This window comes from Anoplophora glabripennis, unplaced genomic scaffold (assembly GCF_000390285.2).
Source record: "Anoplophora glabripennis isolate ALB-LARVAE unplaced genomic scaffold, Agla_2.0 scaffold276, whole genome shotgun sequence".
Taxonomy (NCBI): Eukaryota; Metazoa; Arthropoda; class Insecta; order Coleoptera; family Cerambycidae; genus Anoplophora; species Anoplophora glabripennis.
In genome coordinates this window covers 493,060-511,850 of record NW_019416521.1, presented here as the reverse complement: position 1 = coordinate 511,850, position 18,791 = coordinate 493,060, and the positions used below count along the sequence as shown (strand labels likewise).

General features: G+C 32.9%; 2 protein-coding genes across 2 annotated transcripts; one reads left to right on the top strand and one right to left on the bottom strand.

Moving 5' to 3' along the window:
• Positions 1-709: 709 nt before the first annotated feature.
• On the bottom strand, positions 710-2,146 carry LOC108907582 (leptin receptor gene-related protein). The gene is made up of 3 exons (XM_018711322.1): positions 1,960-2,146; positions 1,105-1,179; positions 710-1,046 (listed from the first exon to the last, which is right to left on the bottom strand). Exons 2-3 carry the CDS (start codon positions 1,143-1,145, stop codon positions 749-751), a joined length of 339 nt encoding a protein of 112 aa, XP_018566838.1. The 5' UTR covers positions 1,146-1,179; positions 1,960-2,146; the 3' UTR covers positions 710-748.
• A 356-nt stretch (positions 2,147-2,502) lies between these two features.
• On the top strand, positions 2,503-13,841 carry LOC108907581 (transitional endoplasmic reticulum ATPase TER94). The gene is made up of 7 exons (XM_018711321.2): positions 2,503-2,665; positions 2,949-3,308; positions 3,902-4,740; positions 4,800-5,272; positions 7,660-7,843; positions 7,915-8,201; positions 13,442-13,841. Exons 1-7 carry the CDS (start codon positions 2,649-2,651, stop codon positions 13,691-13,693), a joined length of 2,412 nt encoding a protein of 803 aa, XP_018566837.1. The 5' UTR covers positions 2,503-2,648; the 3' UTR covers positions 13,694-13,841.
• The last annotated feature ends 4,950 nt before the right edge of the window (positions 13,842-18,791 follow it).

Below are 18,791 nucleotides of genomic sequence, written 5' to 3'. Positions count from 1 at the left end.
CATACGTTTTTTTGCAGTTACGTTGAATACATCCTTTCTGTGTATCCTTTTCGTCAGCCTTCTTATGCATTTTATTTTTTCTTCATTTTCCGTGATAACTTTAATCAATGATTGTTTAACTGACAATTTTGAATATTGACATCAATTCTGTTAAAAAAATGTCCATTCTTAACCCAGGTACCAGTTCAATTTCCAGTTAATAACTATGATACGACTTCCTAGATTGCTCTAGCCTTATTAGTGAATGTGTTTTTAATATTTTTTATGAGGAAGTATGTACTTACAAGTATTACATGAATAGCAAATTTGTTTATACTTCCTGATTGTCAATATTTGTTGCCTTTGTCAATAAAGTTATTGATTATATTTAAATACAGGCATCTAAAAATAAAAGAATTAAAGTACTTGGTAAACATACCATGATAATTTTCCATATATTTAATGTTAAATGAGTTATTCTGAACCATAATTACTACATAATTAAAATGTATTAAAGGATATCATTCCCGACCAGACCCAATAGGATTTTTAAACGTCTCAATTTAAAATTATTATGTAAGTCATACATTAGTATTCACCATCTATTTTGTTAAAAAAAAAGGATAGGAAAAACAAAATTTTAATATACCTCAAAAAAAAAATGTATATTTTTATTTAGGCTTACAAAACTTACTATCCTTACATTAAGTTAAATAAGTAAATAAATGAGTACAGAGTTATGTATATTTATTATCGTCAAACATATAAACTACCACATATTATAGTCCGATTCATCCTGATCAAATGTCAGGAAGAATCCTAACAGTGTCGCGAACACGACGACATTGCCCGCTACTGTGAGGTAGCACGCCCCCTCCGCAATGGTGCCAACTCTAGTCAATACGATTGGAAGACCAAACGAACTCACTATTAGGCCCATCGTGATGAATATACAAGTTTCCATGCAAGAGTTACTGCCCCCAGAGTGGTCAGAGTAGCGCCGGGCCATTAGAGTTGGAATAGGCGCTAGGACATAAAATAGTACTACGAAAAAAGGCCACCACAGTCTGGAAATAAGAAATTTGAAAATATCAAAATGATTAAGCTCAAATTTGTACAGTTTACCCGTAGTTTGGCAAAGCACATGCCAGGATCACTAATGTCATTCCAATGGAACCAGAAAAGGCCAAAGTTATTAACCTGAAATATATTTGTGGAAAGAAACTGCATTTTTCTGCTACAAATTAAACTTTATTTAAAATACTTACGCTGGATATAGCAACAGTCGTCCAAAGGAGGAAAGACAGCAATAGAACAAAAATGAGATTATATTAGCAAATATATAAGTTCAAAATCTTATATAAAAATTATTGTACAATCTATTCTCCAATTCGATATGTAAGCTATTATAACAATAACATTTTTAGAGTATCTAACAATATTTTATAAAACCTCATTTCAACAGCATTCGATCGTAAATATCATTTATCGAAATAGTTTTTTTATAGCTGCTCTATTTAACACATATTTACTTTTATCATTATATAAGTAATTTATTTGAGTATTAGAATTTTTATGTATACACTTTCAAATAAATTTGAACAGATTCTAAGTAAAATTATTCATATTCATGGTTTGCCTAATTCCTGAAGTTAGTAAACGAAACAAGACTGTTTGAAACAATAAAACATAAATACATACAATAAAGATTTACACTATTTACAGTGACAACTAATTTCGTCAACATAAAGAAAGATTCTAATTCAGTGAAAGATACAAGTCCTATTTCTCTACAACTGAAACATGTAAAAATCATTATTTCTTTTATATATACGTGATTTTGTTGTACTATAACAATGGTATTACAATAATGTATTATACATTTTCTAGCCTCCATCTAAAAAAATTAGGAAATGAATCATGCTTAAAATTACCTTTAGCCTCATTGATTTCTTAAGTTTATTGATATCAACCTCTTACCTTTTATTCCTGCCATTATGCCTCAAATGTATGGGATTTTGTAAAAAATTTTGAAATAGTTCACATACGATCGTCCAAGGAAATAACCATTGTTCAAATAAAAATTTAATATGGAGAGAATTTATTAAAAGTAATAATGTAAATAACACTGCGAAAATGTCAAAGATGTCAACACAATAACCTTCTGACAAAGAGTGTTTCCAATTTTTCAGAACCTGATCGTAATCGCAACGCATTTGATTTTAAATAGGTGTATTCGATTTGTCTTAAATCTAGAGCTCTAGAGCCCTTTTCTTTCGACGGTATTCGATGCTAATATAGGCTGCATGGAAATATTAATTGGCTTATTCCTGTCCAAGCAAACCTACTGTATTTTTAAATGTTTTTTATGTGCTTGATAGATCCCTATAAAAATTAAGAATGAATTATGAGTATTATATGTTTTGTGATGTGTACCATCTATCTGTCTATCTATAAGGTCAATGACTATTACTTTTGTAACTGCTGTCTATTGTCAAAACGTAGAATCAAAAAGCTACGTCATTCCCTGTGTCAGATTTATAACGATCGTCGTCAGCTTTGTCCATATCCAGTGTGAATTTGCTTTCGTTATTTAAGTAGACTCGAGTTTTTTGTGATACAGTTAAGAGTAAAATTTTAATAACCACCTGCGAATTAAATTTGTAATTATGGCTGATGGAAAGAAGTAAGTAAAACGAATTATTTTAAAACCTACGATACCGGTATCTTTGATTAAACAATTTATTTTGTACATGTCATCATGGTGGAACTAGAATCTTCTAAATATATTTATATTTATTTTCATCTACTAAACCGAACTTTTTAGGTTGAAAATTCGTAATGGATTATGATTATTTAGAAGTAGATAATGTAAAAAAGTGGTATTTCAACATTTTTATGTTTATAATTTTCCTCATTAAATTTATTTTTGTCATGGTGTATCATTAATTTTTATTTTTGGATTATAGTCCTGATGATTTGGCCACCGCAATTCTCCGTAAGAAAGATCGTCCAAACAGGCTTTTAGTTGAAGAAGCAGTCAACGATGACAATTCAGTCGTTGCTCTCTCACAGGCCAAGATGGATGAACTCCAGCTATTCCGTGGCGATACAGTATTATTGAAGGGGAAAAGACGGAAGGAAACTGTCTGTATAGTACTTTCGGATGACACTTGTAGCGATGAGAAAATCCGCATGAATAGAAACGTCAGAAATAACCTCCGTGTGCGTTTGTTAGATGTTGTGTCTATCCAGCCGTGCCCAGATGTAAAGTATGGTAAAAGGATCCATGTGCTTCCTATAGATGATACAGTAGAAGGTCTCACAGGGTAAGATTTTTTACATATTTATTTATTTTTTAATAATTCTCGTAAATATAAACGTTTTAACATAAAAAGAGTATAAATATTATTTTATGAATGTTATATTTACAATAGATTATTTGACTTTTTCTTAAAAACACAATTAGTAAAAATGTGTGTCTCAAGTGTTATACCAAAATATATATCAATCAGTTTCATTTTTTCTCAGTAAAATGCTCTTGAATTTTTATGCCTAATTTCAGGTGTATCTAACAAGTATTTACAAAGAAGATAAAAAATTTAAAGAAAAAAAATGTGTTTTATAAATATGTTATCATAATTATTCATGTTTATGTTATAGATTTCTTTGCTTAGGTTGTAGAATTTATATGACAGAGTAACTCAAAGCTCAAAGGCAAGGTTAGCTGATTAAAAATTATAGATATAAATTAAATTGAAATAAACAGTTTATCATTAGCAGGAACAACATTATTTATACATATGTTTAAATTTTTTATTATCAATTTCTACAACGCAAGAGTGACTGCAAAAAAAGAAATGAAAAATATTTACATAATTCATTTCTGTGAATTCTATATTGCATTTTGAATCCATCCTAGAAACCTCTTCGAAGTGTACTTAAAACCATACTTCTTGGAAGCTTACCGGCCCATCCATAAAGATGACGTATTTGTTGTCCGTGGTGGCATGAGAGCAGTTGAATTTAAGGTTGTTGAGACAGATCCAGCACCATACTGTATCGTTGCCCCCGACACAGTCATCCATTGCGACGGTGATCCGATAAAACGTGAAGAAGAGGAGGAAGCATTAAATGCTGTTGGTTACGACGACATCGGCGGTTGCAGAAAGCAACTGGCACAGATTAAGGAGATGGTTGAATTGCCGTTGCGGCATCCATCACTTTTCAAAGCGATTGGTGTCAAACCACCACGCGGTATATTGTTGTATGGTCCGCCGGGTACCGGTAAAACTCTCATAGCGAGAGCCGTTGCCAACGAAACAGGAGCGTTCTTCTTCTTGATTAACGGTCCTGAGATCATGAGTAAGTTAGCTGGAGAATCGGAGAGTAACTTACGTAAGGCTTTCGAGGAAGCCGACAAAAATTCACCGGCCATCATCTTCATCGATGAGTTGGATGCCATTGCGCCTAAGAGGGAGAAAACTCATGGTGAAGTGGAGAGACGTATTGTGTCTCAACTTCTTACCCTGATGGATGGCATGAAGAAGAGCTCTCACGTCATAGTCATGGCCGCTACTAACAGACCTAACTCCATCGATCCTGCTCTTCGTCGTTTTGGTCGTTTCGACAGGGAAATTGACATTGGTATTCCTGATGCTACTGGTCGTTTGGAGGTCTTACGTATTCACACCAAAAACATGAAGCTTGCTGACGACGTCGACTTGGAACAGATTGCTGCCGAAACTCATGGTCATGTTGGTAGGTAGCCGTTAACGCGATCCTTCTATACCAAGCTTACCGTTTTATTCGTTTGCTAGGTGCCGATTTGGCCTCTCTATGTTCCGAAGCGGCTCTGCAGCAGATCCGTGAGAAAATGGACCTCATCGACTTGGAAGACGACCAGATTGACGCCGAAGTTCTGAACTCCCTCGCAGTTACCATGGAGAATTTCCGCTACGCCATGACAAAGAGCAGTCCAAGCGCTCTCAGAGAAACTGTGGTCGAGGTACCGAACATCAGTTGGGACGACATCGGCGGCTTACAGAATGTCAAGAAGGAACTGCAAGAATTGGTGCAGTACCCAGTGGAACATCCCGACAAGTTTCTTAAGTTTGGTATGCAGCCGTCCCGTGGTGTGCTATTCTACGGCCCGCCTGGTTGCGGTAAGACGCTTCTAGCGAAAGCCATCGCCAATGAATGCCAGGCCAACTTCATATCAGTCAAGGGTCCCGAGCTGCTTACCATGTGGTTTGGTGAATCGGAAGCTAATGTCAGGGATATATTCGATAAGGTAAGTGTGATTGAAATTTGAAACATTTATGTAATCTGGATTGAAAAAAATTTAAAATCATTGATAAATTTTCATAATTATATAAAAATCCGGTTCGAAGGACCAAAACTAATATTTGATGGGAGAAATATTACATATTCAGGATTGCTAGAATAGGAAACAATGAAATCTAGGAAGTCTGAGAATTTTGGTAAAGGGTAAAAGGGAGTGTTTGTATAAATATATTCCATGTGTTGGGTCAACCGTCACCACCGTTTACGAGGCATAACACAAAACTATTGTAGATAAAATGAAAGTGAAATATGTTGGCTAAATTTCCTAAATCCTATAAATTCACTCACAATTATGCATAAAAACACCCCCCTAAGGATAAATTTTTTAGCTGCACAAAGTGTCACGTTACAATTTTATTCTTAAAAAAAAATGACGCAAATATAGCAGTCCCTTTATTTTTACAGATTTTTCAAAATAAAATGTATGTACTCTGTACAGGATGTCCCGAAATGAATGCAACAAAATTTGGTAATAGATCCTTAAGACAAAGAGTGACCACAAAGTCCGCCTGTTTTGAGACTTTGACAGAGGCGACAGGAAATATCTTAAAATTATTCTAAAAATATCCAAAAACTCGTCATGAAATATGAAAATGAGCATCACTTTCAGTTTTTCGAAAATTTCCGAAAATCTCCCTTATTTCATCAACAGTTGTAAAACCCCAAATATTTCTATGTTATCAAAATAATATTTTTTCACATTATCTACATTTTTTGTATATTTGGGGGATGATTTTACCCCTTGAGAGGCATGATTAATGAGGGTATGGGAGTACTTGTGTATAAATTATTCTAATGAATGTATTTCGAAACACTATTTTTTTCATGCATAATAATTATTTTATGTACTTTGAAGCCGATGGTTGAACTTAGGGGTGGTTTCACCCTCATTTAGGGGTATTTTCCTTCGGATCTAGTGATTCTGGGTTATTAACGGTTCAATTATCACATATAAAAGAAAAAGAAAAAAAATTGTAACTTTTAATATATTTTTGCATTTTTAGGCTTTATGGGGATGATTCCACCCCATTAGGGATATTATGGGTTGATTTTCAATCCGGACAAGACCGTATCAAATACGAAATTAGATATTTTCACGTTCATAATACATATTATTTTGGTAACAACATAGAAATATTTGAAATTTTACAACTGTTGATGATTCTTAATTTGTTCACTTTTTTTGTCTTTTCAACCCCTAAATAAGGGTGATTTTCGAGAAACTGAAAGTGATGCTCATTTTCATTTTTCCTGACGAGTATTTGGATATTTTTAGAATATTTTTATTATTTTCCCTGTCGCTTCTGTCAGTTTCAAAAACAGGCGGAAAAATGGCTTTTTTTGCGGTTGCTCTTTAGAGGACCCGTATTTGTTCTTTTTGCCGACTGGCTCCCTCTTTCGGAGTTCCAGCCCCCTGAAGTCTACCCTTTAGTCTTTTTTATATTTCAGAACCCTGTTGTACGAGAAATCACTAAATTTGGTACACAGGGCTTTTATGACGTGTGTAATCTGATGGTGCTACGCTTTTTGGTGGGGAACCCCTTAAGACAATTTTTCGTGGGCCCCCTTCTCTTCGAACCAAAAAAATTTAGTCGCAAATTTGAATTTCTCAAAAATGTTTAGTTAGGTAGAAAGCCATTGAATTTAGAAACTTTTTTGTCTCTTACTAGTTTTTTCTAAAAACTTATTGTTTTTGAGAAAAATCGCGATTCACGATGTGCATTCGATCACATTTTGACATTTTTCTCGAAATCATTGCGTTTTACGAAAAAAGTATCGCGACAGAAAAGTTTCTTAATTTATTGGCTTTCTAGCAGACTAATAATTTTTAACAAATTTATATATGCGACCAAATTTTTTTGGTTCCAAAGACAATGGGGCCCATGAAAAATTGTTTTAAGGGAGTTCCCTGCCAAAAAGCGTAGCACCGTCAGATTCCACATGTCATAAAACCACTGTGTACCAAATTTAGTGATTCTCGTATAACAGTTCTGCGATATAAAAAAAAGATTATTTTTAGGGGCGGACTTCAGGGGGTTGTAACTCCGAAAGAGGGGGCCACTTGGCAAAAATAAAAAAAAAACGTCCCCTAAATTTGTCTTAAGAATCTGTGACCAAATTTTGTTGCATTAATTTTGGAACACCCTGTATATTAATTTTTAAAACAGTTTAAGGGAAAACTAATTAAGTAATTTTCTTTTAAACAAAATCTTTGAAAAGCGAATTTTTGTACTTGTACATTATTCTTCGAATTGGTCATAAACAATCCAGAAAAAAAAATGCATTGAAATTGAAAATATCGTTTCTGAGTAACTGAAATTTTTTGGTTTTCAGGCCAGATCAGCCGCTCCGTGCGTGCTGTTCTTCGATGAATTAGATTCCATCGCAAAGTCTAGAGGAGGCAACGTAGGGGACGCCGGTGGGGCGGCGGACAGAGTTATCAACCAAATTTTAACGGAGATGGACGGCATGGGCGCCAAGAAAAATGTATTCATCATCGGCGCCACGAACAGACCGGGCAAGTATTTATTTAGGAGACATTCGTTGTGTCCGAACGAACGTTTTTAATAAACTTTCTTGTCTGTACAGATATTATCGATCCTGCCATCCTGAGACCCGGCAGGTTGGATCAGCTGATATACATCCCTCTGCCGGACGAAAAGTCCAGAGAGGCCATCTTCAGGGCGAACCTGAGAAAGTCCCCAGTAGCGAAGGATGTAGATCTGACGTACATAGCCAAAGTGACACACGGTTTCTCGGGCGCTGATCTCACGGAAATCTGCCAGCGCGCCTGCAAACTGGCCATCAGGCAGAGCATAGAGAGCGAGATCAGACGCGAGAGGGAGAGGGCTACGAATCCGAACGTTGCCATGGACGTAAGTATAATAAACGTTTATTTTTCATTATTGATAATAATAATAATAATAATAATTTAAAGGTACTTTGTTGAATACGATATAAAAGTTATAATAAGTAATATTAAAAGTGTACGATATACAGTGTGGTACACTATGAACAGGACGCCAAAAAAAAAAAATAAAATTCAAGCTAGAAAATAATTATTTATGAAATTTTTTTTCAGGCTAGGTTCCCTGCTACACAAACCTCAAAATTTTTACGGTCATGTTCTCTTCAGACTTTTTTAATTTAAAGTTATTTTACATTTTACATAATTAAATTTATTACGTATAAAAAAAATTGTTAAAGTAAAGCGTCTTTTTGCGACTTTTTTTTATGGAAGGAAATCAATATAATATTGAAGGATGTTATTAACCACATCCTTGTGTTCAAAAAAATATATATGTATTCATAAATAATACAAAATGGCGATGCTGAAGCCATTCTCTCATGGCATGCTGGATTTGTCAGACAGGGTACTTGGCGCAAATGTGAATATAAAAAAAAATTAATATACTTGGAAAAATATGTAAGGGATTTTGAAAACATTAATTTTTGTATGATTACACACTTAAAGTAAAAAATAGCTATTTATGATATACGTGTTAAAAGTAAGATTTTATTTTGTGAGTAAGATGATTAAAAAATGAGCATAGCGAGTTTTTTAACTTCATGAACAAAATTAAAATCACTTAACACGTATATCATACACTATTTTTTCTACAAAACTGTTAAAAGTGGGCTTTTTAATTGTTATTTTTGATGTTAAAAATGTCATTTTTTGACACGCGTGTTAAAAGTAAGTTACTTTTTAACACTTGTTAAAACTAACTTACTTTTAACACGCGTGTCAAAAAATGACATTTTTAACATCAAAAATGACAATTAAAAAGCCCACAACAGATGCCGCCCGATGCGCTTGAAGCACTCTCCTACGATCGAGAGTATTCTAGTTGCTTATTGGGGGTAATATATAAACCGCTCATAGCGCGTGTCATCTCATTACTTAACAATTGATAAAGTTTGCATCGCATATTCGCGTACGGTCAAGTGTACGACGCGGGAAATATTCCAGCAAATTCTATCAACATGTCTGGTTTAAAAAAATGGAAAGTGGACACAGAATGTCGTCAATGTGTAGTGTAGTTACACCTATATTTAAAAAGAACGACCCATTATGTATTCGAAATTATAGAGGCATTACTGTTCCAACAGTCTTATCCAAAATTGTTGAAAGAATAATATACAATAAAATGATTCTTTATCTTAATAAGTACAATATATTGACCAAATGCCAGAACGGGTTTTGTCCTAAGAAATCTACCGAGACAGCTGCTTATACATTTGTTGAATATATCTATAAAAATATTGATAAAGGGAAATATGTGGGGGCACTCTATTTCGATTTAACAATGGCATTTGACTGCTTAGATCATACTTTCATGAAAGAAAAGTTGTATGCAGTTGGTTTTCGAGGCAATTTTCTTTCGTGGCTTTTGTCATATTTACAGTTTAGAAAAATATGTGTAAAGCTTAATAATACCTATTCCAATACACAAAATGTTGATCTCGGGGTTCCTCAGGGCTCAATCCTTGGTCCACTCATTTTTTTAATATTTATAAATGATCTTCCAACTCATGTTAGTACTGATTGCACTGTATTGTACGCCGATGACGTTACACTTGCAGCTGCCGCGGATAGTCATGAAGGACTCCGAAATTATTTAAATACTTTATCGACCCAATTTACAATTTGGTGTAATAAGAACGCATTAGTATTAAATGCTGAGAAGACTATATGCATGCAATTTGGCTCCCGTCATAAACGTATATCCTCTTTTGATGTTACAGTAAATGACAAAATAATCAAACTATCTGATACTACTAAATTTTTAGGTACTTTTATTGACTGTGATATGAGCTGGAACAGTAATGTTGAATATGTATGCAAAAAGTTAAATAGTGGCTACTATGCTTTACTACAGTTAAAGTCCATATTTGATACCAAAAAGCTGATTGACATTTATTACTCAATAATTTATTGCCACTTGTCATTTAATGTTATTGTTTGGGGTAGTGCCAGTAGCGTCAAAGTTAATAGAATTCTTATTTCACAAAAAAGAATTATCCGATTAATATTTGGAATTCCTTCACTAACTTCTTGTAAGCCCTACTTTATAGAAAATAATATATTAACTTTTCCCTGTATTTATATTTATAAGTGCATATTAGAGGTTCTAAAAAAGGGAAGTTATTTTGCTAGAAACGCTGACAGTCACAGTTACCAGACTAGATATGGCAATATATTAAGAATACCTTCTCATAGAACATCGTTTTATGAAAAATCTCCGTCATACATGGGTATTAAATTCATGAATCAGTTACCTCTAGACATTAAGACTGAATTAAATTATAATCTTTTTAAAACTAAACTTAAGAGTTATCTAATTAGGAAATGTTTTTATAATATACACGAGTTTGTTACTTAAAAAATATATTTTACTCACATTTTTTACTTTTTTCTGTTTTATGTGTCGTAGTTTTGTAAACTGACTTTTATTGACCTGTCTGATGTCATGTTTTATGATTTTATGGATTAAATAAATTATTATTATTATTATTATTAATTCCAAGACAAATGGACTGATGAATACTTTTTTATCTTGCACAGTGGTAAACCTATGTGTTTGTTGTGCAATGAAACAGTTTCTGTTTTAAAAGAATACATTATGAAGCGGCATTACTCCAGCAAGCATTTCGCTCAATATAATTGACTTACGGACCAGTTAAGAAAGGATAAAAAATTTTTGTGGCCTTTTTATTCACTACTACCTACTTATTTCTTGCCTACGCCCGCCACCTGATTAAGTCCCGAAATTACACTCGGCTAAGCAAAGGTTGCCCATATCTGGTTTAAAATTTAAGCAAATGAAATTAACTCTTACTAATTTTCGACATATTTTGAAAATAATCGTTCAAACAATTTTAGAATATTTAAATAAATTTATTTTTGATCTTTGATAAACAGTATACATATAAGTTTATGCACTTACCTTTGATACAATAAAAAAATAAAGTTGATAATTAAATGAAGTTTAAAGATAAACAATTATCGGACTGTTGAAAGACCAATAATTGTTAAGGATAGGCGTTTGAAAATACGCTAATTGTTTGTTTTAAATCGTGAGATATCGATTTAAAGAAAAAATCAAAATCGGACCTTTAGAAGCCGAGATATTAAAATTTTTTAAGCGCGTCACGGTTTTGAATTCGCCGATTCAATTTCGAGCAGGCCGAAGCGGCCGCGCTTTCTGCTTCCCCCACCACCACCACCTGTACGATTTTCTTGAATTTCTTGCTTGCATAAATAACTTTAAACGCGTTTTAAAGTAGGTTGCCAATGAAGAAAAGTATTGCAAACATAGACCTGTTAAGCACTCGAAATACCAAAGGTATTTTTCGAAAAATTATCCCGGATGCCCCAGTACATTTAGTGTAAATGATGGTTAACTTTGATCGGCTATAACTACGTAATTAATTGACCAAACGCTCTGTTTTTTTTTTAAAAGAAGAACTTTTAAAACTTGTTTTAAAAAAATTTTATTTGGTTGAATATTCACAGTTATTCTAATTGTTTATAAGCACAAAAATTCGACCAATGTTTAAACAAGTGCCAGAACTCTCCTAATTGACGGATTCGAATTTTTCAAAAAGCGTTTGGAAGCTTGAGAGCCCTTCTATATGTGTTTAAATTTTCAAGTATTTAAGGGCCTTGATTTTTTCTGTGCAAAATTTTGAAAAATTGCAATTTTTTTGTTCAAAATCTGGATTGCAAAATTATTATGCAAAATTTATCTAACCGATTTTGATGAAATTTGGTGTGATATTTCTACATAACATGAAGTTTTGTTTTGTTGTTGTTTTTGTTGTTTGAATATGAAGGTCCTATACCCAATCTAAAGACCCCAAAAAAATTCCCTAAAATGTTTTTTAACCCCATTTTTGGCGATTTTTTCAATTTTTACAATAATAATCATGATTCATTCGATTTGTAACTAGTCATATTTTGTAAAAAATTTAATTACACACATTTTTTTCCTCTACCATTTTCACCTAAAATCAACTCTTGAAAAGATACATAATTAAATAGGAAGAAAAATATGACATTTTTCGAATTTTTTTAACATATTGTGTCGCCAAAAGTTAAGCCTGTTTTTTTTATGCGCGGAAAAATGTTCATTTCTAGTGACATTTGAAAGGCAAAAAGTCGAAAATCTCCGTGGATATACGATTCACCCAAATAAGGACTTTTTGAAACAGATACCGTCTGACCTAATTATATTTAGACAGTTTTTAACTTTTATTTTGATAATTATTAATTACTAGTTATTTATTAGATANCTAATTGACGGATTTGATTTTTTCAAAAAGCGTTTGGAAGCTTGAGAGCCCTTCTATATGTGTTTAAATTTTCAAGTATCTAAGGGCCTTGGTTTTTTTCTGTGCAAAATTTTGAAAATTTGCAATTTTTTTTTTCAAAATCTGGATTGCAAAATTATTATGCAAAATTTATCTAACCGATTTTGATGAAATTTGGTGTGATAATTCTACATAACATGAAGTTTTGTTGAGCCAAGTATGAAGGTCCTATACCCAATCTACAGACCCCAAAAAAATTCCCTAAAAAGAAATGTTTTTTAACCCCATTTTTGGGATTTTTTCAATTTTTACAATAATAATCATGATTCATTCGATTTGTAACTAGTCATATTTTGTAAAAAATTTAATTACAAACATTTTTTTCCTCTTCCATTTTTGCCTAATATCAACTCTTGAAAAGATACATAATTAAATAGGAAGAAAAATTTGACATTTTTCGAATTTTTTTAACATATTGTGCCGCCAAAAGTTAAGCCTGTTTTTTTTTTTATGCGCATGGAAAAATGTTCATTTCTAGTGATATTTGAAAGGCAAAAAGTCGAAAATCTCCGTGGATACGATTCACTCAAATAAGGACTTTTTGAAACAGATACCGTCTGGCCTAATTATATTTAGACACTTTTTAACTTTTATTTTGATAATTATTAATTACTAGTTATTTATTAGACATTTTCGGTGTAATAAGCCTAGACATGCCTAGACCTCCAGTATCAAAGAACATCGTTCTAAAAAATATAAACCTTCAGAATAAAGTATATCTTTTTTTTTTTAATTTCAGTTGGATGAGGACGATCCGGTCCCAGAAATAACAAGGGCTCACTTCGAAGAGGCGATGCGTTACGCCAGGAGATCCGTCTCAGATAATGACATCCGCAAGTACGAGATGTTCGCGCAAACACTTCAGCAGAGCCGTGGGTTCGGAACGAACTTCCGTTTCCCAACGGCCGCCGGTGGCCCGGCCGCCACGGGAGGTACAGCGGGAGATCAGGCGAACTTCCAGGACGATCCAGAAGATGACTTGTACAGCTAGATCGTCGGGTCCCAGTAAGCACCAATTTTATTTTTTGTATTTATTTACAATTTATTACAAGAATTCAGTTAGATAACAGTTTATTGAAAATTTAAATTCGTATGTTGATGATAGTTTTGGAATATAATAAAAGTTTGTCGAAACGGCAGTGTTTTTTTTTTATTTTCACTTGGTAGACGTTGAAAAAATGTCTTTCTGTTATATAACATTTTACTGTTGTCCGCTTTATACTTTTTTATTTTTCATTTATAATTATAACTCTTCTTTTGAATAAAATCAGTGTGTTGTTAAACCCTCCGGGTTTGATTTTAGTTACGTCCTCAATTTCTAATCCTATTTTCCGAGTTCGTTTAGTAAATGTGGAGACGTTTCGGTTCTTTGAAATTACTAAAACTGAACTTTGAAGTTTAACACATTCGATACGGCACACTATCGGTCAAACGGCATTTTTTTGTCAAAATCAAATATCTCGAAGAATAATTAACGAATCGTTTTACATTTTTTTTTAAATTAAAGCTTATTTGATGCAGATTTAGGGAAAATTATTGCGAATGTCATCATCCCCTATTTTGGGAGTGGATATGAAGGGTGAATAGGTGAAAAAATCGATTTTCTTCGTTCAAAAATCTTATATCTTCGATAAATACAGTGAAATTAAGACACATGGTGTGGAGGGTGTGGAAAAATTAAAATGAAAGAAAATATGCATAAAAGGTTTTTGTTGTTGCTGAACACGAATAAAAGCATCACTAAAACAAAAAACTCCTTTTCAGGAGCTGTTTTTATCATCCCCTGATTTAGGGGAAGTTCAGCAAATTGAAAGACTGGTAATATTTGAAATGAATTTTAATTTTTCCATACCCTCACCCCTCACTTCTACCCCTAAAATAGGGATGAAAATATTTTCATTAAGTTTTAATTAACTTGTTTCAATTGAGCATTGATTCCACCATAATGCGTCTTAATTTCACTGTATTTATCGAAGATACAAGATTTTTTAACGAAGAAAATCGATTTTCACTTTTTTCACCTATTCACCCTTCATTTCCACCTCCAAAATAGGGGATGATGACATTCGCAATAATTTTCCCTAAATCTGCATCAAATAAGCTTTAATTTAAAAACAAATGTAAAACGATTCGTTAATTCTTCGAGATATTTGATTTTGACAAAAAAATGCCGTTTGACCAATAGTGCGGCACCGGGGTGTTATCAGTACACCGTGGTCCTGCAGGTGCTTTTCAAGTGGTGCTATTTAAAAAGCAAAAATTTAATTTGCAGCCAATTTTAAACAATTACAGAACACTAGTTTCAAGATTTCACATAAATGTGATTTCAAGATCTATAGTAGGATCATATTCGATGCAAAGTAATAAATCATTGCCTGTCAAGGGAACCAATGAAGTACGCTTTTAAGGGTTTTACAAATGGAATAATTTTTTTATACATTATGAAGGGACGAGGGGATCAGTTCAGGTCTGGCACCCTTGTTGCTACAAAAATTCCTTTATTCTCATAAACTATTTATTTTAAATGTAATTTATTATAAATCNTAGACAGTTTTTAACTTTTATTTTGATAATTATTAATTACTAGTTATTTATTAGATATTTTCGGTGTAATAAGCCTAGACATGCCTAGACCTCCAGTATCAAAGAACATCGTTCTAAAAAAAATTAATTTTTCTTATCTGAATTAGCTTAATACCTTCAGAATAAAGTATATCTTTTTTTTTAATTTCAGTTGGATGAGGACGATCCGGTCCCAGAAATAACAAGGGCTCACTTCGAAGAGGCGATGCGTTACGCCAGGAGGTCCGTCTCAGATAACGACATCCGCAAGTACGAGATGTTCGCGCAAACACTTCAGCAGAGCCGTGGGTTCGGAACGAACTTCCGTTTCCCAACGGCCGCCGGTGGCCCGGCCGCCACGGGAGGTACAGCGGGAGATCAGGCGAACTTCCAGGACGATCCAGAAGATGACTTGTACAGCTAGATCGTCGGGTCCCAGTAAGCACCAATTTTATTTTTTGTATTTATTTACAATTTATTACAAGAATTCAGTTAGATAACAGTTTATTGAAAATTTAAATTCGTATGTTGATGATAGTTTTGGAATATAATAAAAGTTTGTCGAAACGGCAGTGTTTTTTTTTTATTTTCACTTGGTAGACGTTGAAAAAATGTCTTTCTGTTATATAACATTTTACTGTTGTCCGCTTTATACTTTTTTATTTTTCATTTATAATTATAACTCTTCTTTTGAATAAAATCAGTGTGTTGTTAAACCCTCCGGGTTTGATTTTAGTTACGTCCTCAATTTCTAATCCTATTTTCCGAGTTCGTTTAGTAGATGTGGAGACGTTTCGGTTCTTTGAATTTACTAAAACTGAACTTTGAAGTTTAACACATTCGATATGGCACACTGTCGGTCAAACGGCATTTTTTTATGTCAAAATCAAATATCTCGAAGAAGAATTAACAAATCGTTTTACATTTTTTTTTAAATTAAAGCTTATTTGATGCAGACTTAGGGAAAATTATTGCAAATGTCATCATCACCCTATTTTGGGGGTGGAAATGAAGGGTGAATAGGTGAAAAAAGTGAAAATCGATTTTCTTCTTTCAAAAATCTTATATCTTCGATAAATACAGTGAAATTATGGTGGAATCAATGCTCAATGGAAACAAGGTAAGGAAAAATTAATGAAAATATTTTCATCCCTATTTTAGGGGTGAGGGTGTGGAAAAATGAAAATTAAATATGCATAAAAGGTTTTTATCATCCCCTGATTTAGGGGAAAATAGGCGATGATGAGATTCACAATAATTTTCCCTAAATCTGCATCAAATAAGTTTAATTTAAAAAAAATATAAAACGATTCATTAATTCTTCTTCGATATTTGATTTAGAAAAAAAATGACGTTTGGTCCCCGTCGATAGTGCTGCACTGGGGTGTTATCAGTACCGTGGTCCTGCAGGTGCTTTTCAAGTGGTGCTATTTAAAAAGCAAAAATTAAATTTGCAGCCAATTTTAAACATTACAGAACACTAGTTTCAAGATTTCACATAAATATGATTTCATGATCTAGGCGGTATGATGGTGGAAAGTATCGGCATTGAACGTGTTAAACTGAAATCAAACCATTTGCTGACTGTACATTTTACACATAGTGTAGTGCTTTTTTCACCAAAAATTACTAGTCGGTGAGCATCAGTGAGTGTCCATCAAATGATTAAAACGGTAAATTTTTCCCAGTATTTCAATATTTCATTTAAAATCGTTAACAGTTGTCGATTATTATTTTTCTATGGTCAGTATGCAAAATTCTTCCAAATATTTTTGGAGGATGTTGTTGAGAACGAACAATAAGGAGAGAATTATTGAGAATTTAACAAAACAGATCACAGAGATTTATAATATACAAAACTACAGAAAGAAAAAATTAACTTCTTTCTTATTTTGTCCCATTTTTCAAAATAGCGAACTTGTACGGAAAGAGTGACCGCAAAAAACCTGTGATTTTCGCCTGTTTTTTCACAATTCGCGGAGAATTAAAAAAAAATACATAAAAATGTTTTTGGTCGTAAACTACTTGTCGTAAAAAACTGAAATGAGCATAGCTTTTAATATTTTGAAAATTTTAAAAATCATCCCTACTTAGGGGTTGAAAAAATGCAAAAAATGAAAAATTTAATATTACCAATTGATATAAAAACTATTAGCATGTGAATTATCTTAATATATATTTTTTGGAATTTTTACTATTATTTCTGATATTCTCTATTTTTGGGGATGATTCCATCTAATTCAACATGCTTATTTCAGTCATGAGAATAAATTTCTTTGTATCAAGAATTATTCGATAAAAAAAATCACATGCAAATAGTTTTTATATTTATTGGTAATATTCAATTCTTCATTTTGGGCGTCTTTTCAACCCCTAAGTAGGGGTGATTTTTGAAAATTTTCAAAAAACTTTTAGTTCATCTTAATTTTTTACAAGTAATTTGGGACCAAAAACATATTTTTATCTATTTTCTTTAGTTATCTGAACTGTGAAAAAACGGGTGATTTTTGCGGTAGCTCTTTAATTTTTCAGTAACCTATAACGGTGGTAAAGAAAATAATTTCTTTAATATTACTTGCAAATTACTTGTGGCGGTTCAAAATTTAAATTTTGTCTCGATAAAAAATTGTGACATCATTTAGTATGACCGACATTACAACCCTCTCAACCATTTATCTAATTTACAGAACCTAATCTAAAAAAACGCGCATGTTTGAAGCCTCCTAACTTATAGAACCATTGGCATGTGCTTTGGCACTGGTACCAACCCCAGCCTAACAAAATCATTTCACAGACACGAAAAATAATAATATCCAGTATGACAGCTGTAAGAGTCGCTTTGTTTTATTCATTTGACTCAATAGGCACGGTCAGCAGACAACAGTTGGGCAATAGTTTGCGATTTTTCTGTGTGCACTACAACGGAACGTGTTGTGAAGCGGTCACAATTTTTTGTAATGTATAAAAGAGACGCTCACTAGACGTAACGGTTGTGCAAAAATGGCGGCAAGTAACATTTTTGTAATAAAATATTAATACAAAAATAATTTTTATTATGTTTATGCAATAGATGTCCACTCAGTATTAAAAAATTGTAAGAAAGATATGCGTTGGTGATAGGAATGCATAACAGTCGATTTATCAATTGGGAGGCACAAACGTGTGTCCCTTTTCACATTTTCTTTATTCAGGGTGGTCCCGAGGCAACGGGCCAAAATTCATAGGTAGATTCCCCAAGCAAAAATATTGTGAATTTGCCGAACTTACCTTAGTCCAAAGGTTGATAGTTAAAGAGATACAGGGTGTTAAATGTAAAATATTATTTCAGTTTTTCTTCATTTATTCCTTAACAAATGCAAATATCCTAAAATTTGGGGATTGGAGTTTTTTTGGTAGAGGAATTCAAATCTGTTCACATTTTGGTTAAAGTTCATAGAGGGCGCTAGCTGCAGTAGATTGAATGTGTTAAAAACAACAACTTTTTTATACTTTAAGGTATCTCACCTTTGATATCAAATTATTATTTT